This window comes from Alligator mississippiensis, chromosome 12, assembly GCF_030867095.1.
Source record: "Alligator mississippiensis isolate rAllMis1 chromosome 12, rAllMis1, whole genome shotgun sequence".
NCBI lineage: Eukaryota > Metazoa > Chordata > Crocodylia > Alligatoridae > Alligator > Alligator mississippiensis.
In genome coordinates this window covers 18,490,899-18,510,328 of record NC_081835.1, presented here as the reverse complement: position 1 = coordinate 18,510,328, position 19,430 = coordinate 18,490,899, and the positions used below count along the sequence as shown (strand labels likewise).

The 19,430-nt window shown below is 54.6% G+C and overlaps 1 protein-coding gene across 3 annotated transcripts in view; it reads left to right on the top strand.

Annotated features, from left to right (window-relative positions):
* The window catches only part of PLXNA1 (plexin A1), a 239,455-nt gene that overhangs the window by 30,260 nt on the left and 189,765 nt on the right, over positions 1 to 19,430 (top strand). For all 3 annotated transcript variants that reach the window (XM_059715601.1, XM_014605745.3, XM_059715602.1), the window contains exon 3: positions 14,236 to 14,418. In XM_059715601.1, the coding sequence (XP_059571584.1) occupies positions 14,236 to 14,418 (183 nt within the window). The remainder of the gene's footprint in view (positions 1 to 14,235; positions 14,419 to 19,430) is intronic.

The window sequence follows — 19,430 nt, the reverse complement described above, 5'->3', positions numbered from 1 at the left end:
GAAGATGGTCATTAGTGGATCCCTTGTGTCTGTCCCATCCCTCCCTCCCTCCCTGTCTGCCTCTTCCTCCTGTTTGCTTGTGTGCACATTTACAACCTGCTTCAGCCCTTGTGGGGAGAGGGACAGAGCAAAGCATAAATAGGTAGGGCCCAGCTTGGCTTGCCTGGCTTGGGAAAGAGTCCTGGTTAGCAGGATGTGAGGTCCAAGTGAGATGCTGCCTTTTGGGGTGGTGGGGGGGGGCAGCCTGCATAGCCTTTGACAACTGGAAATGGGATTTGCTTCCCAGACCTGTAGCCCTGGAAGCCAGCCACCCACCCCTGCTGAGGCTGCCATCACAGCCTGCCTGAGCTCCCTCTATTGGGCTGAGTCAGGGCTGAATGGGAGATGTCTAGGGAAAACTCAAATGCTTTGGGAAGTGGTGGTGGTGACTCATTGAGGCAGTGCTTGTCCCTGTGAGCCAGCTGGAGCTGTGCCAATTCCCCCCCCCCCCCATAGGGCGATTGACAGGCTGGCCATCCTGTGTTCTTTGGGGTCATTGGGTGGAAGAGAGGGTGGACTCTGGTGTTGTGGCCAAAGGCCATTAGGAGTAATGGTGATGATCCTCAGTCCCCTCAGCTGGGTTAGTTAGTGCACTGTTTTTTTCCTTTCCCATCCTTCACCAGTTTGGTGGCTGCGTACCTTTAAACAGCTCCCTTGCCCAGACTCAGAGGTGACTGCATCCTTGGGGTTGCTGAATGCATTGAGTTCATAAATCAGTTTTGCAAGGATGCTGTGCCTCTGTCTGGGTGAAGTGCTGGCCATTATTGTGGTTGATGCTGGAGGTGGGGGGGAAGTCTCGGTTCTGCTAAATGCCATTTTGTGGCAGGCATAGCAAGGCTACATTTTTACCAGGGAAGAGAGGCCCCCCCATGGCTTTTGTGTGCACTCCGCTTCCCTAGATGAAACATGCTGCGATCTCTACCAGTAACTGCACTGGGAGCCCAAATGCAAGTCTTCACAGCTTGAACTGAGTGGCCAAGTTCTGCAGTTTGTCCAGTCAGAAAGGGCAAGCGTGCATCTTCACTGTGGCAGGGGAAGACATGGTTGTGCTTGTTCTGGTCTGATGACAGGAGCTCCAAAGGGTTTCCTGGGAAGCGCAGAGATGCCAGGGCTCTTCTCAGTGCTGGCCCTTCCTGTGCTAGACCAAGCCAGGAGGTCCCTGTCTCTGCCAGACACCAGGCTGGTCTGTTGGCATAGAGAAAATCCTGGCCCCCTCATGATTCAGTTGTGCAAGCACAGAAAAGGGCAAAAGAAGGCAGAGCCAGCTCACACCCAGCCCTTGCATTTCCCTCTCAGAGCAGACTGAACCCACTGGAGTGTGTAGAAATACTGCTGTGGGAATCCCTTCACCCTGCTGAAATGCAGCCACCTCTGGGGTAGGCTGTGGCAGCTGACTAACAGCCACAAAACAGGGCAGCATACAGGGGAGGATGGTGCCTTTAACCCACACTACAGGTGTTTTCTAGGGAGAGGCAGAATGTAATTGTCCAAGTCAGAAGATACCTAGGGCTCTGGGGTGAATGCCTGATCCCATGCAGCAAAGCTCTCAGGAGTTTGTACCACCCATGGGCAGGATCTGTGGCTCCACATCTCACCCAGAAGTCAGAAGAGCGACTCCCTGTTGCTTGTGGGGAGAGACTTCTCCGCACTGGTGCATCCTGTCAATCAAGATTCACCTCTGACAAGGGCCTGGATGTGGAAAATGCAGTCTCTGGGTGAACCTTAGCTTCTCCCCCTTCATCCCACCCTTCAGCCTTGGCTCCTGAGCATGGCTCTTTTGGCAGCAACTAACACAGCCGGGGTCAGTGCACTAGGGTGGCCAGTGCACATAGACCTGTGGGCTCCCCCGTAGCGGTAATGTCCTTGCAGTGAGATTCTGGGCACTGCGGTAGGGACATGAACTTTTGCGTTGCAGTTCCCCATGCTGCAGGCTCTCGGCTTCCCTGGAGCCAGGGGGAGAGCCGCCAGACTTGGCAGGGAGCACCGGAGATGTTAGCGGTGCCTCCCCAGCGCCGAGGAGCTGAACACACTTGGCTGGGGAGCTCATTCCAGCCTGCCTGAATCCATCCTCTGAGAGCCCTGGAGGGAGACGCTCAGCTGGGTGGCCCTGAGGTTCTGGCAGTTGTCTCCTTTCCAGACCCTGCGCGGCCCACCTGAAACTCTTGCTCTGAGGGACAAGGGGGAGCTCACCTCACCTCCCCTCACTTGCTGGCTGAAGGGGAACACCCAAACCACTAATGGCAGCAATTGCCTTACGGCAGAGCATGGCCTGCATGCCTCTGCCCACATGTGCGTGCCATGGAGAGCTCGGGCAATTTGGCCTGTTTAACCCCTCAGAGGCTGGATGAGAACTGGGACTGTGTCTAGTTCCGTCACCAAATCTGCGTGTCAGCAGCTGGTGCCTTCCCAGAGCCCCCAGCTGAGGGAGGGGGCCTGGGGACAGGCTGCTGCAGGGCCAGAGGTGTACACATGCTGATTATCTAGGTCCTTTATTGTGTCGTCATGGCTGTGGATGGTGAGTGTGTCACAGATGGGAACAGACCTCCTGCTTAGACCAGTCCTGCTTGTCTCCTTCTCAGAAGCGCAGGGCATGAAGCCCTGATTCAGCATCAGCAAAGCACTTAAAGCATGTGCTTAAATCCCATTGCTCCAGTGGGACTTAAACACAGTCTTAAGTGCTTTGCTGAATTGGGGCCTAGGAGACTCACTCAGTGCCATGCAGGAAGTTTGTAGCAGACTTGGGAACTGTATTCAGATCTTCTGCACATCTTGGTCCCTAGAGCATCCTTGTGTTGGCTCATGAAGAGGGGGTGGATGTGGCTGCAGGTATTGAGGGCTGACGGAAAGCCTCTACTTGAATGGAGTGGATGTGAGGAGGATGGCAGCAGGGCAAGCTCTTTCTAGCCCTTGCTCTTTGCCTTGTGTTTGACCTGCAAGAGACCATGTTTGAGGAAGGAAAGAGGAGCTCAGAACCTGTGGTCTGTTTGATTGTCTCTGCTGAGCTGGCTGGTGAGGGGGCAGCAGCCGTCCATTCTGGAGGTGGTACGTTGTGATGCAGACACTCGAGCTGGACGGAGACGCATCAAATTCTCTTTCCCTGGAGTCTCCAAGCAGAGTCCAAAAACCAACACTTTCTGTTCACTGCCAACCTGGGGCTAAGCTCAAACAGGAGATAGAGAGGTCCAATATCTGTCATCCTACTGCCCCGTGAAACACTTCTGTTGGCTTTTAATTTCCTTCAGCTGCTCTCAACTTGGGACTGGGGTTGCTGGGTGAGTTTTCTTTTGGGTGTCTGGGAAGTGGGGATCAGAGGGAACCCTATATTGTCTGGGTGACCATTGCTGAGGTGGAGGATCTCTCCTTACCCTCACATCTGTTTGTCCCTTGTGAGGTTGAGGCAGGGAACATCTGTTTCAGATAGAGACCCCCGTCCCGCTCCTTCAAACCCCTCTCCTCTGACCCAACCCCAGGTCTGAACCTCAGCCTCTGGTAGCAATTGCACTCTGATATAATCCTTTACCCTACACTGATCCTCCATTATTGATTTTCAGCATAGGTTTTGCTCTCAAAGAGCCCTGGGGGGTGTTAAAGGTTCCCTGGAAGACAGGATAACAGGGACCTATATGATGTGTTAACTGGCAAATTACTGACCAATTAATAATACTAAATGGTGTGAATTTTGCCTTTCCTGTCTGCTCCCTCATTGCTCCGGTAAGTGGGCTTGAAGGGAGGCAATGAATCGGAGCCTCAGAAAAAGAGCTGCTTTTCTGCCCAGCTCAGCACTGCTCCACATACGTGTACATATGTTGGATGCCTGGTCATGGCCTTATTGCGCTCTTTCTTGAAGGCTGGATTCCCAGCTGTGGCTCACCAGATGCCACTACATACTATCTCCACCTTGTTTGGAGATGGCTTGCAGCTGAGGGGGAAAGGTGACCAACTCCTAGAGATGGGACTCTTTACATCTCCAGCCTGGTACAGTTCTGATAGAGGCAGAGACAGCTTTTCCCACCTTCAGTCCCTGTCGTGACCTGGAGCCCCCTTCCCTCTGGACACGAGCATTTAGTCTTTCCTGTCCATCCGTGGCGTGGTTTTGTGGCAGAGTGTAGGACTCAGCTCTGGCAGAAGTTTTTATGAGGGATATGCTCTCCCACTAAGGGATGAACGGAGGTCCCCTCTACACTTGACTTGGAGCGGCACTGGACATGCTGTACTGGCGATTAACCTACTGCTCCAGATGCTTGCAGCATTGATGGTCCATCTCAGCCTCCTTCGCACTGTGGGTGGCTGAGAAATGATGCTTCCTTGCCTAAGGTGTGGGTTATGGCCTTGTTGAGTTGGCAGGGCGTTCATCCAAGGCAGTCAGGATGGAGCCTGCTGGAAAGCAGATTGCTTTACCCTTTGCCCACCACATTGGCATGTGGTCTTGTTAACCTGAGTGTGGGGCGTGCGCTTTAGGGGTAGCTGTGCAGGTTGAGAGAACCGAGAAGAATTGATTCTTCAGGTCAGCTGATCGTCACGGGTCAGGAAGAAATGCTACCTGCTTTGTGCAGCATCCGGCACATGGCCAGACACCTTTGTATCTCCCCCTGAAGCGTCTGGCGTTTGCTGTTGTTGGAGGCTAGGCGTCCATACCAGTATCTGGATCTGCCACGGCAGCCGGCGCGGTACCCCTCCCACCATCCAAACCGGCCCAGCACGGCCCAATCTTGCCATAGCGCCCGCCTGCGCTTCTCTAACGAGGCACTTTGCTGTGAATGAGCTAATTGAGGCATAATTATTTATTGAGGTGGTGTCGGCATGGCTGTGGCGGGCGGGGGCTCCTCCTGGCCCTGGAGTGCAGCTGTATTTGTCGTTTCCCAGAGAGTTTGTTGAGACAAAGCAGAGAGGAGTAAACACCATAAACATTTATCCTCTTGCATATTCAGCAGCAGATGAGGTTGGGGAAGCTGCAAATTGGAGTGCAGAGAGCAGCGGGAACGGAGATTGCAATGGCTGGGCGGTGCTGCCAGGGCTAAAATACCTTCATTGGTTTCACTCCTGTCTGCCCAGGACTCCGGCTTTCCTTTAACCCCTTCCCTGCCGCCTGCTAGGCATTTGGGGAGAGGTAATGGGAAAAAGGGACACTGATTTCTACTCTTGGAGAAGGGGCACAGAATGCATGTGCGTCTTGGGGGGGACAAAGATGGCCAGCTGTGGATCAAGCCTGCATGTGGGAGCCTTGCTCCAGGAGTGCCTGAGCCAGGTAGGGGTTCCCTGAGCTATGGAAACCTCTGCTGAGAGGTGCCTACATGCCCCTTGGAGGTAGCACATGCTTCTCTTGAGGGTAATGGCCAGGTTTTTTCCTCTTTCTCCCTTTTCCTGGCACAGATTCTCTAGGCTTTGAGGCCTTGTGGGCTGTGTGGCTGCAGGGGAACTGTCTCCGTGTCCCTGCCTGCCCCACATTACCCTCAGCACCTTCTGTAACCACATGAAACAAAAAAAGCTGTGTGGCACAGGTGATGTGGAGGGGCAGCTCTCTCTCAAGCCTCAGTCTGTCTCCAGCAGCTGCCGTCCTCTCAGCCTCTTCTGATAGCAAAATGGCCAAGGAACTGCAGGTGCTCAGCCTGGGTGGAGATCTCTGCTAGTGAATTGATTCCCTCTCCCTCCACAACACAGTTCATTCCTCAGGCTTCAGTTCTCTTCTGCTTAGTCAATGCAATCCTTCCTGGGGACCAGCGCTTGGTACCTGGTGCTGGACAGCCCAGGAGCACCCAGCAGGGCGAGGTGCTGAGGGGAGCAGTGGGCAGGGACCTTTCGGTCAGCTCTATTTGTCACTAGGGTGAGACATTTTCTTGGCGCATCTTCCTGCTCTTCCCTGTGTGAGACTGGAAAAGCAGCAGCCAGCCAGGGCTCTTCCCTCCCCCTCCTCCCCCTGGTTGTAGTGGGAGCCCTGTGTCTTTGGGCTGCTGCCGGCTCTCCTAACCCCGCCAGCCACTGGCTCTAGGGATGCGAACTTCCTCTTGGTCCTCTGTGGTGCTGACCCTGATAGTCTGATGAGAGCATGAGTAGTACATAGGGGTGGCTTCCTCTAGGGGACATGAACCCAGCAGGACAGGGGGAGCATGCCCATCTCCCCCTTCTCTAGCAAGGGCTGGCATAGCCCTTGTCCCAGCCTGGGCAAGAGCAAAGGAAAGGAGTCTGCTTGTGACCGAGTCCTCAACACCTGCCACAGCAGAGGAAAGAGCAGCTGAGCAAGCGAAAGTGAACTGCTGTGCAGGGCTGGATCGGCTCAGCTGGACGCTTTGCCACCTCTCTACTCTCCCGTTCAGTGCCTGGGTGGTGGTAAATGTGACAGTGGTGCGGTCTCCTGGCCCCATGTTGGCTCCTGGCTCTCTGGATAGGGAAACTGCTCCTTGCCCTTGGGAACTGAATGTCACAGAGGCCTGGAGAAAAGCAGGCAGGGGGCAGCCCCCAAATCGCAGCAAGTGACTCTAAACAGGAAATGAAAATAAGTTGGCTTGTGAGTGTGTAACGTATGGAGCCGCAGTGTTTTCCTCCTGTCTGCGAGCCTGTCTGCCTGGTGGGGACAGGTGCCCAGCTGTGGGTGTCTGATGGGCCAGCCTTGTGTGTTTGCTGGTAGACAGAGCAGTGCAGGGCAAGCTCTGGAGGATGCCTTCTGCTCCCTGGGTCTTCTGGTGGCACAGATCCTCCATGCTTGGCTTCCCAGCTCCACAGGGGAAAGGCTTACACAGATGATTGATTCCCTTGGGATGCTTCTGTTCCTATTAATTAATATCTCTATTATTGACTTGTCTCATGGGGGCCTAAACTGTCAAAGCCTGTGGAAGGGGCTTCCCTTCCCTTCTTGACCAGGTGGCATATACTATAAGTCCCTCTTTTCCCCACAGTCCTTGCAGTGCTGAGACAGTGTCTAGTGTCTGCCTTTGCTCTGAAGGGCTCTGTATCTTTAAGGCTTTAACCCTGTTTATCCCTTAGTCTTGTACCCAGGGCCTCCCCCAGGGTTTGGAGTGAGCTGGTACCAGATGGCCCACTGACCTGAGGGCCTACATTTCCTGTGTGCCACTCTACAGAGGTGCCACTTCATAGCGTCACGGGGTGGAAATCTTGCAGGGAGGACCGGGGCTGGCTTGTGAGCTGGGCTTTTGGCCTCCAATAGCTCAGGAGCTCAGCACTTCCCTGTATGTTAGTCACGTGCTGCATGGCTTCAAAACCCCGCAGGGAGCAGAGCATGTTCTGAGCCAGTTGCTTGCCAAACCCACCCCTGTAAACTCCAAGCTGCTTATGAAGCCTCTTTAAGCAAGAACCCCTGGGGGCCCCTGCACGTGTGTTCTTTTCCTAGACGTGCTGACTTTACCTGGGCTCGTGGCTGCCTATTTTGGGCTTGGATAAATGCTCTGCACCTGTGGGCGCGTTGGGAACAGGCGTGGGGCAGATAAACCCACCTGGGCTGCGGTGGCGCTGCAGGAACAGTGCAACGGTGGCACGTTGCCGTTGCTGGATGCCATCGGGGTGGGTTGGGACCTTCTGGGAGACTCAGCTGACCCACCCCTTCATTCACCTCTCTTCTCAGCGCTCAACCCTTCCTCCGTCTTTTCCCACATCTCCTGGATCCTGGAACCTGTGGTCAGAGGCTGCTGGACCAGGCGTTGTCAGGGCAACAGCTCTCCTCCTCCTGAGGTGAACAGAGAAAGAGATTTCACGGTTCAGGGAGTTTCCCAGTTTCTGACCCCTGTCCTCCATCATCTCTGTCATCCTGGGTAGCACCACGTGGCCAGGCCTGTGTCGGGGCTGGAGGGGCGGGGGGTATGGTGCTGGTGAGGGAATGACTTCATTTAAATTCCTTCTTTGTGCAGGATGTTAGGGAATCTGAGCCCTGGGGAGAAGGCGTTCGATCTGCAGCTGCTGCACGGGTGGAGACCTGCCCCAGGCACCCCCTCGCTGCGGTGTTTCAAACTCTTTCTAGGTACAAGTGGGGAATACAGGCTCCATGAGGGTTTCCCTGCTCAGTTGCCTGGACCACAGGGACTGGGATTCACGGCAGCGTGTCTGGAGACATAAACTGGCTGGTGGAGGGTGACTGCTCTGCACCAGCCCTTGCTGGTGTTGGATCAGAAGGTCTGATCCAGAGGCTGTATCCTTGGCCCCCTTGCTCAATAGCTGCAGATAGCTCTTTCCTCCAAGAATTTGCCCAGCCCCTTTTTGAATGTGGCTAACCTGTCAGCTTCCCCAGCAGGGGTGGCAAGGAGTTCCATGTCTTAATGATGCTCTGTGTGAAAAAGGACTTCCTTTTGTTAGTTTTAACCTAACTACCTACCAGTTTCATATTGTGACCACTAGTTCTTCTATTGCGAGAGTCGGTAATAAATCCTCATTCACTTTCTCTTCGCCACTTAGTATTTTGTAAACCTTATGCTCCCTCTCGAGCATCTCTTTTCTAAACTGAATGAGCCTAGCCTCATGTGGAAGCCTCTGCATACTGTTAATTATCCTTGTTGCCTTTCTCTGGACCTTCTCTAGTTCTTCTATGTCCTTTGAGGCATGGGGACCAGACCTGGGCACAGTATCCAAGGTGTTGATGCACTATGGATTTATAAAGGGGCATCCCGATACTTTCTTTTTCACAAAATGTACAGGTGACTTACAGGTGAACGGGCCCTGTGTCCCGTTCCCCAGGTCAAGAGTATGGGGCCTTGGCATTGCTATGAGATGGTGTTTCTTCTAGTGGGACTGGCAAATAATTACCTCTGTCCTTTGATCACTGTGGATTAGGGTCATGAGCTGCCATTCAGTGCCCTCTTACTGGATGGTGATGCCTGACCCAACCCAGCTGCGTCCTGTTTTTCTTCATCAGCTCCCCACGCACAAGCACAGAGAGGGGTTTCCACTTTGCTGCCTCCTGCTCTTTGGAAGCTATGTGGAATGAGGCCTTCAGGCTCAGGTCCCTGAGCAAGGACCGCCTGGGTTTACTGCTCTTCCTTCACCCTAGGCAGCAGTTGCAGTGCTCAGTGAAAGGCACGCTTGAGAAAATTGCCCTACATTCGTCTCTGCCAATTCCGGGCACTGGCTGAGCTACGATGCCTTTTGGCTGCTGTTCCAGCTCCCTTTTGTAAAAGCTTCTTCTGGATCTGCAAATGTGGGACAGTGTTTAACCAACAAGACTGTGAGCTGATGCTGGCAGGGGAGCTGTGGCCCGGCTGTGGCTGCCAAACCTGCCGGGACTTGGCTACCAGGGGTGTCACAGGAGTCTGTTCCCTTTCCCCCACATTGGAGCATTGTCTGGCTGGCCAGATGCATTGTGCGGGAGGTGCATGAGGTGGACCATGCCTCGGTCAGCTGTGGTAAATCCTGTGTCCCCAAGGAAACTACCTCGGCAGTGTTAGCTCTGGAGCTTAGTGCTTACTCTCTGCAGGTGCAGTGAGCAAGGGCAGGCTTCTAGCTTGCACTGGAGGCAGAGAGATTGTTCAGTCTGTGTGGCTCACTGAGGTCCCAGTGTTTCTGCTGTTGTTGCTAGCCTTGGGACCAGTACCATACTTAGATTCCTGGAGGGCCCCGGGTCGACTTTTATGATAATAATAATTGGGCAGTGGGGAAAAAAATTACCATTTTCAAGCACCCTTTCTGTCCTGGGCCCCCAGAAGCCACCTGGCTTGCCCATGCCTGTGTCCAACTCTGCTCGGGACCTGTTGGTGCCAACAGTGATGGTGGAGCTTTGTGTGGTGGCTCCTGGGACCTTTCGAATTCATGATATTGGGCACAGCCTGAATGGGAATCACTGTGGGCCTCTAATCTCTGGCTGATGATGCAGATCTGAAATGCCTGGTCTGGGCTCTTGTCTTTCCCCTGTACCTTCCAGGCCTCTGAATCTGTCTCTTCCCTGGTAATGGGGTTTTGTCAGCCAGGCTAAGCCCCTTTGGGCATCTGTGAGAACTAGGAAGAGGAAAGGGCATTATAAGAAAGGTGGGGATTTCCCCAAAGATCTGGTAGGGAGGGTTTCTGAGCAGTGTTTGCTGGAGGCTTTGGTATGTTAAGTGAAGTACTTGATAAAGGCAGCCCTCTGTTTGTCTTGGCAGATCCTTTGCTGGGGAGTGTGTTGTCTCTCAGGGAAGGTCAGGGCATGGTATCCAGTGCAACTCCTGCGTCACTGTGTGGAGCTTTCCTTTGATGCCGCTTGCTGGTGCCGCGGCATTGTGTCAGCCTGGCATAGTTCTTTGACTGCAACGATGGTCCCGTCTGACTCATTCGCGTGATCTGCGATTGGGATGGGGTAGAGGATGTGCCAGTACTCCAGGGCAGAACTTCAAGCTAAAGAACTTCAAGCTAACTTCATGCAGGGGAGCATGATGGGGGTTTTGGAGGGTGACCTGGGTACCTTGATACTGAAGGGTGCCCATGGCTAATGGGGATCAGTATAGCTGGTGGCTGGGGATCAGGATTCAGTCCTGTAGGGTTTACTAGTATGACCAGGTCTGGTGGAGCCAGAGAAGTTGGTGTACTTTCTTGAGCAAAAGCTCCTGGTCTCTGGACCCACAGAGTGTCTTCTCAAGGTTGGATTGTTTCAGCTGCCTCTCTGACAAAGTCATCCCTTCTAGACCTGAGTGACAGCAGGAAGAGTTGCTTCTTACGTCTTCTAAGGTGAGGAGAGATTGTGGAGCCAGTGTTATGCACTGCATAGGCCCCAGAGGCTAGTATTTGCTGGCCAACCGCCTCATCTCATCTGGAGTGTCAGGAGACTGCAGATGGCACCAGGGCTGTGCCATCACTTGGCCACGGTGACAGATTCTTGCCTTCTGCTGGGGAGGGGTCAACGTAGTCTCCCTCCTAGACGCTGGCTGGCAATGAGAAACATAGCTTTGGAGTTATTTGAAGCAAAACCAGTCAGCTAACCAGAACCCTGACCTTGAACTCTCCTTCCCCTGTTCCTGGTTTTGTGGTCTTCAGTTCCTCTCTTCTGTGCTGGACCGGTCGGCTCCGCCTGCCATGGGTCATCTGCAACAGGAGCCAGAGCCTGTTCTGCAGCGAGCTTTCTGTCGCCACTGGTATGTGACATGTGTGGGATGCCTGACCACGTCTGTTTGGAGTGGCACAGACCCCCGAGTGCACCCTCTGAGAATAAACCTCAGATGTTCTTCTAGCACCTTTGCAGCTCAGAGCGCTGTACAGGGATCAGCTTCATGCCCTGCTTAAAGGCAGTCACCTCTGGGGCAGATGACGGCAGCTGCTTCACAGCTGTGCAGTCGCAATCCCCCCAGCCACTTAGCACAGGAAGGGAAGGAAGTGGTATGCACTGGAAGCTGCAGGGGAATGTGCAGGGCCGGAGCAATGTGTGTGGATTACAAATGCATTCCTCTTGTTACAGCTAGTGGAGATGCAGCTTTCCCTTTCGGGGGTGGCTTTGAGAGAGGGGAGGAGGGGGGAGAACAAGCAGGTGTGGAGTTGCAAAGCTGTGCCCCCCTCGAGCCTCTGTACAGATCCAAATGACATCGTGCAATGAATCCCCTGGACTACGATCAAGTCAGCCAGGAGAATTCCTGAACCGGCGCCAGCTGAACTGCACTCGGGGAGGACTGGCCTAGCTAGCAACGCCTGTGAGAAGGCAGGCAGGGCTTAGGGGGGCGTGAATCCCTCATGACCCCAGGCTATGAAGGGAAGGGGGGTAGGGAAGGGAGCTAAGCAGGGGGGCTCTGCTGAACGTGGCAGTGATGAGTTTCTGAAGGTGCCGTGTAGCTGGAATGAGCTGTTAAGTCCTGTCTAGGCTTCCTCTGGGCCATATCCAGCAGTGCCCCCATATCCCCTTGGCTCCCCATTTGCTCTTGCTCTGTGGACCCCAAATCCCAGAGTAGAGGTGAGGGGGCTGCCTGAGAGCAACCCTGAGTCAGTGACAGCACATACACGCATGTGCCTGAGACATGGGGCTCAGGGGTAGTGCTGGATACATTTGGGGGATGCTCTGAGGTCACTGCATTGCCTGTTTTTGGGGGAGCGGGCATGTTTCAAGCAAGAGGGACTGGGTGAGGGGCACTGCATGATGGTGCTTCTCAGTGTGGGACTGCATGGAGGTGCCTGGACAGGCCCAGTGAAAAGTGCAGTGCAGTTGGATCTGGTAGCAGCTTTTACCCGGGCCTTTCTTACCTCCCAGGCTCAGCCTTTGCTTGCCTTAAAACGCTCAGGCCAGCTTTATGCAGTGACCAGGTTGGGTCAGTCAGCAGGTCTCTGCCAGAGTGAGGCGCATGCTGCCCTGGCGCATGCTCTGGGTTAATATGCCCCTTCTTTACCTTCAGGCTGGCTGCTGGAAAGGCAGCAAGGCAGCCAGGCTGTGGGGTTTTTAATCACTGCTCTCTTTCCCTTGGCGGAGAGCTCAGTGGGAGGCAGGCAGCCAGCCTGGTAAGAATGCTGATGGGGCTGTCCTGCTCTCTTCTCCAGTCTCTCCACCTTCCTGCTTTCTTTCTACTGTGATCGCTCGCTAGCTTTGGCCACTCAGGGAGTCCCAACACTGCTCCATGCTGAGCTGGGGCCTCTGCCTTGCTTTCAGATTTGGGGGTGATTCAGGACTTGAGGTCTCTGCTTCAGTGACTCTCCTGCCTCTGCAGACTCCATGTCTCCTGTTCTGCAGTACAACCCCCCATTCCCCTCCATGCCTGTTAATTTAGTAACAGGACTCTCCAGGGGTGCTGAGCCTTAGCTGCAACAGGAGGCATTGGGCTGTTGGACTTTCTCCCGTTTCCGTCTGTGAGGACAGGTGGACGGGAGGAGTGAAGCTTTCTCTGTGCTTGCTGCAGCTGCTCTGAGGACTGAAGGAAAACCTGATTCCAGCAGGTTCTCAAGTGTCTGTACTCCAGGCCCTCCTAATTTACCACCCGCCACAGCCGCTGCTCCTCCTATGTGCCCCAGAATCCTTGCATCAGCTGCAAAGACACTTCAAGGAGATGGACTGGTTCCTGTCGCATCTCTGGGCCTTTGAGAGTGAGCTGGCTGCGAGGGGCTGAGCAAATCTGCTTTGGCCCAGGCAGGCTCGTGACTCCTCTGGAAAACTACTGGCAACCTCGTGTCTGGCCTCAGGCTGAGAACTGCCAGGGTAATTGAATCCACAGGATGGGAGGACAGTGCTGAGGAGGACTTGAGAGATAGGGAATGAGGGCAGTGGCCGTTCTCTCCAGGAGCCAGATCAGCAATTAGCTCTGAACTGCCAGAAAGTCTGGAGAGCAATTTCCAGCAAAGGCTGGACTAGTAGGGGGTGATAGAGGTCAGGAATGAGGGGCACGGGCAGTGGGCTGTGTGTAGCAGAGGGAGCTGGGGATGGACGTAGCTAGGGTAGCTGTAGGCTAGGAAGGAGGGGCACCGGTAAGAGCCATGTGTAGGGCGAGCCTGGGGCTGGTGGTGGTTGATTGGAAGCCAGGCCAGGAGCAAAGGCCAGTTTTTCATGTTGTCCCTTCAGTCCTGCCTTAAAGACTGTTGTGTGCAACTAATCACTACAGCCTCTGGGCATATGGGACGGGCAGTCCGGTGGGGTAGGAATGGGCACCGTTGCAAGCTGGGCTGTTAGCCTGTTGCTTCCCTATGCTGAATCCCAGGCAGCAGGGTGGAGGCTGGAGTTTGGCCCCAGCTGCCCAGGTTCTCCCACAGGCCCCTTGCCGTGGGAGGCTTTTTGTGGTCTCCTCCCTTGGTGTCCTGGCTGGGTGGGGGACGCTCACAGAAGCAGTGTGTCTGTGTACATCCCCAGGCCTGCTCTCACAGCCCCAATGGTCACCTGTCTTCTGGGCACTATGAGGCTGGTGAATCCCAGTTTGAAGTAAGCAGACCTGGTGCCAGGCTGCTGTGTGCAAACTGCCTATGATGCCATAAAATCCCCTGCAAGGAGCAGTCTCTGGGGAAGGGAAGCAGAGCCCCTTAGTATCCTCCGTCTAATCTGAGGCCAGCCCCCTTGCTCTTGCCTTCAATGTCTCACCTGCTCAGGTGAAGGGGCTCTTTTGCCACTTGGAGGAATGAGTCTGCGGTGGCAGTTTTGCCACTTGGAGGAATGAGTCTGCGGTGGCAGAGGTGGGCACATATCATTTCCTCACTTTGTTATTGCTCTAAATCAATAGCTCAGCCCCTCTTCCCCCCTCCCCGCTGGCTGTGCATCGCGGTTTATGCAGCGTGTCGATGTATTGACAAACAGCTCATCTCCCGCTCTTGTTCTCTGCTCTTCTCCGACAGCCTCTGCAGATCGACGACAATTTCTGTGGCCAGGATTTTAACCAGCCTCTGGGGGGGACGATCACCATCGAGGGGACGCCGCTCTTCGTGGATAAGGAGGATGGCATGACCTCAGTGGCGGCATATGACTATCGCGGGAACACAGTGGTCTTTGCTGGCACACGGAGTGGGAGGATCAAAAAGGTAGGCAACCTTCTGGCTTTTTGATGACTTGGAGGCAGGATTTGGGGCCTGTGCTGCACTCTGTCATGGGGATGGCATGTCCTTGGTAGGAAATGACAGTGTGGGTAAACGGCCAGTGCTCTTTACTCCTGTCGGCCATCCATGTTTATTAAAGCATTTGCTTTGTGGGAGGGTTATGAGTTATGGAAGTGGCTGCCCTGGGGTATCCTTCCTTTGCTCAGTGGGATTTGGAGTCATGCTGTTGGCCTGTGCTTGCTGTGTTCACCTATACCCTGTGAGCCTCAGTTCTGGGATAGCTTTGCCATTGCCCCAAGGGGTCTTGGGCTGTGTTTGCACAGATAATTCCATGCCCATGGCGCTTGATTGCTCTCTGCCATCTTGTCTGGTGGTGGCACAGGCTTGAATGGGTTGGCATTTCTTGGGTCAGATTAAACACATGTTGTCTTCTTTGGAGCTCTCATTCGGTGTCTGACTTAAATGCTGAATTTGGACCAAAGGACTTAAATAAGAGGAACTGGAGAAAGAAAGGCCCAAAATAACTCGAGGCAGTTGCTGGTCTTTCACAATTCATCACCTCTGGACTAGGATGAAGCTCAGAGCAGGAGTTTTCTCCTCACCCTCGCAGCTGTGGTGCTCCCATGCTTGGCTGCGACATTCCTTTTTCAAGTCATGTGTGGTGGCATCCACTTAGTGAGTGTTCATTGCTAAGGCATGCCCTTTACTTTCCCTGCCTTCAGTCTTGGGCTTCAGCCCACCTGTTACATGTTGCCCTTGTGTGGGGAGAGCCTGGAGGTAGATTCTGTTGCTCCATGCATGGGACCTGAAGGATAAGCTCCCATGGCAGGGAAGCTCTTTGGGGGGTGGGGGGAAATGCATCATGTTCCTCTCTGTCTGCCCCAGGCCTTCTGCAGACAGCGTGGGGGAGCTCGCATCTCCCGCTCCACAAAGGCTGCTTGTCGGTGGCAATTTAGCAAATCACTGCGGGCCTCTCTGCATCTCCACAGGGCATGGATTTCCTGTTATCATAACATTGTTCCTATAATGACAGTTGGATGTATAAACACAGCCTGCATTAATGGCATCCCCAGCCAGGCCAAGCTGTATTTCAGGTCCTGGTACAATCCTGCTGGTGGCAGGAGGGACCGGGCCCTGTTGGACTGTCCAGGCCCAGGGCTTGCCTTTTCTTAGGCTGGGGGTGTGGCTGTTTGGCTCTGCCCAGTGCTTAGCTGAGGAATAGCCTGATCTGCACTCCTTTGGCCTTGCATGCATTGGCTGAGATCCTGCTTTCCAAACTGACATGCTGTTGTGCAGCTGCCACCATGGCTCCTTGGGAATGTGATCACAGCGGGGGGCTGGGAGCACAGCACTCCCCAGCAGGGCTATTCATATTGCTGTGGAAAGTCTGGAGCCAGGCGTCTAGGTGAGACTCTGTGCTATTGTTTAGAGAGCCCTGTTAATTGGAGGATGAGGTAAAAGGGGGCTTCCCCTGCCCAGCCCTGTGCTTAGCCAGGGTGGCGGACAGGATCAAGCTCTTAGCTTTGCAGGCTGGGAAGGGTGTTGGATCAGGAGGAGATAAGGAAGACCAGGCTTTGATCTCCAGGGTTTTGCCGTGCAAATAGGAGCCAGGTGCTCCTCTGTCCTCCCTACCCCACCATGGCTGCTTGTGGTGAGTCAGGATTACCCACCTGTACTTGTGGGGACACAGATGCCCCATTTCTGCCCAATGAGTAAATGGTAGAGCTGGGAGCAGAGCTTTGAGGTATTCCCTTGCTTTAGTCCTTTCTTTGCTGCTGGGCAATAGGTTGAGCTTGCCCTGCATGTATCTCCCCTATGTCCCCATGTCTGCAATGTGTTTTTTCACTCTAGGAAGTATGGCTTGAGCCCCCTGGCCCTGGAGGTAGGAGGCTGCTTGCAGAGGTGCTGATTTCTGGTTCACTGGGTCAGGAATGCAGTGACTGGCCCCAGGCCAGCGTACAACCGGACGAGAGTGTGGTTAAGTCATTACAGTGGTGTTGGACTGTGTGGGGCTGGCGCCGGCGGAGGGTGAATGCTAGGTGTGTGGAGGGGGGACTTGGATGGAGCTGCTCACATGGCCCTTGGCTCCATTGCAGGGAGATGAATGGCCTTACAGGCATCTGCTTCTCATGGTGTCTTGATCACCGCGTGTGCTGAGCTCAGCAAGAGCAGCCCCTGCAACTCCCTGTCTTCTGCTGTCTGCCAAAGCCCAGCAGCAGATCTAGCCCTCAGGTCTCTAATCCTAGCTGTGATCCACTGTGGGTGGATGGCAGGGTGGATGTTGGGGAAGAGGGGAGTGTGTTGGGAGAAGCTGGGAAGGGTTGGTTGGGTGTTATCTCCTCTCCCCCTCTGGTATTTGCTGTGTCTGGGAAGCATCAGGTGGCAGTGCCTTCCCCGAGCTGGAAGGCAGGACCAGGCAGCCCCTTGTGCCTTCATTCCTGGGATCTCAGGCTCCCTTCCCCATCCTCACATGCTTGCTTCTCTCAGGTACAGACAGGGGAACAGCCTATGCTCCTGGTTTGGAGCCATGGCTCGCCGACTGTGGAGGAGGAGGGGAAGAGAATGGGGTCTGAGCCTACTAGGCTGAATTCTATGGGGACAGCAGCCTGGGCTCCACCTGAATGAATGTTTGCTTCCACCCAGGGAGAATGCAGCTCACGGTCTAGCTCTGCAGTTTTCCAGGCTTTTCTCGAGGACATATGAAGGAAAAGTCCCCACAGGCCTCTTTGCACTGGGTCAGCCTTTTAGAGAAAGAAACTGAGGCCATGTAGGACCAGAGACATGCAGTGAGTCAGTGCTTAATCTGGGCACAGGACCCAGGAGTCCGTGCTGGCTGTCCCCTGCTCTAACTACTCCGCCTCACTCTTCTCTGAAGATGGTCTATGCCGTGAGACTTCCTTCCCCTCCATTTGCCCCTCCATCTCCCTTTCTCCTCAGGTTTCCATCCTCCCTGGCATTATCTCCCCCATCAGAGGAGTCAGCAGCCCCTGGCTTGGAGCAGCCAGCGAGAGCACAGTTTGTCTGGGCCAGGCTCCTGGGATACTGCCTGCGCAGGCATTTGGGCCTCCTCCAGGAAGCCAGGGAGCTGACGGAGGCAACTTGTCCTCCCTTCCTGATCGATAAGGGCTCTGAAGTGACTGCTGTCGCCTTTCCAGCAGCCGCTCCTGCTCCGGTGTTCAGATTGCAGGTTTTAAATAGGCCTGTGCCAGTGTGTGTGGTGGGGAGGGCACGTGGGCGGAGGACACATGAAGCCACTGAGACAGCATTACGCACACCGGTATTTATTTACCCTTTGAACCTAATGGTTGTTCTTCAGCTGCCAAATTTCTTTCCCTCTTTTTCTGCCTCTTTATCTAACCCATCCCCTTCCCTTGCTCCCTGCCCTTCCCATGATCCTTTGATGGTAGTTGGAGAGGAGAGGGGCCTGGGCAGCATCCCAAGAGCATCTGGGTAATGAGAGGCGCAGGGCTGGGCATGAGCTGTGCCTTGGGTTAGCCTGGAGATGATTGTCCTGGCAGCCTGCCTTGTGTTCATGTAGAGACTGCCCATGTTTGAGTGTGCTGCATTATGTCCATGGATGGTTTCCCATGGGGCCAGCTTAAGGGAGCCCACCTGTGTCCAGTGGGTGGGATGGGCTCTGGTTTTCAGGGGCTTAAGAGAGCAAGTTGGGTTAGTGAGAGGCAAAGTGATGTCTCAGTTCCCATTTGCAGGGGGCAGGTGTCCCCATCTTAGCCCCTTTGTGCCAGCTCCTTTAAGAGAACAAGGCCTGGGCTCCCTTTCTACCCTGAATAGTAGTGTGGGAAGTGTTTGTGCCTGGCTCTCTAGGCTCCATCGCCATTGAGCTGGGTACCTTTCTAGGCTTTTCCAATAGGAAGAGCCCCGTCTTCCACTGGTCCCTGGCAGTAGGGAAGTGTTCACTCTGGCAGAGGGTTGGTCAACATGTGAAAGGGCCAGGACAGCCAAGTGGAAGAGGAAGAATCTGCATGTCTTTCTGAGGGGGCTGAGATCCATCCTCACGAATGGCCCAGCTCTCTTGACTGGCGTCATTTCTGCTCATGGCCGTTTGGCCACATCCCTGCTGCCGCTTAATGTGGCTGCCATGAGAGATGGCAACTGTGCAGGAAGAGGCAGCTTCTTGCAGATCATCCCATGCAGGCCCTTGGATCATTATGGGTGGCCATTATTATATTCTCATGCTTCTCTTGAAGGTGGGTTGTAATGACCATTGGCCTGTGGGGATCAGGGCTTCCTGTACTGGAGCTGCATAGAGGCAGATGCAGTCCTGTCCAGAAAGATTCACCTCTGACTCGGAGGAAGCCTTTAGTGGGGAGTTCATGAGGACTTGTGTATCTATGGCTAAGGGACTGCTGCACTTTTGTGGGAGGGATATTGTTCCTTGAGAGAAGTTGTAATAGCAGAGAGCTCACAAAGAGGGCGTGGGCCTGGCTGCGAGGCTGGCATGCTGCTCTGGCCAGGTACAGATGGTTTAGTGCTGCTGGAGGGGGTGGGGGTGGAGGTGGGGGGATGGCCTGTGTCCCCTGTGGTAACCTTGCAGCATCAGGGCGATATGGAGAGCTCTGCTCCTTCTAGCAGGGCCCGTCTGGCTGGGCCTGGAGGGTGGGGAAAGTGCTGCCTCAGCAGTTACCTGATCTTCCTGGGGAGCCCTGTGCAACCAGACCCTGGCTCTGGCTGTCTCTGCTGTTGCGGCAGGAAGAGAATCACTTCCCCCTGCTTCTCCCCCTTCCTCCTGGATCTGGAGGCTCAAGGACTCTGCTCTCTGGGTGCTGGGGGAGGTTCTGGGGGCATGCTGTCCTCCTGAGGTGGAGGCATGACAAAGGGATGTGGTGTGGCTATCATCTCTGCTGGCAAGGCCCTGAGGAAGCTCCTGTGAGGAGCCACTGGTCCCTACCACTGCAGAGCTCAGGGATGGGTGGGCTGGAGGGAGCCTGGGGTAAGCGTGGTTCAGTTTTGCTCGGAGCCTGGACTCCGTGGAGCTC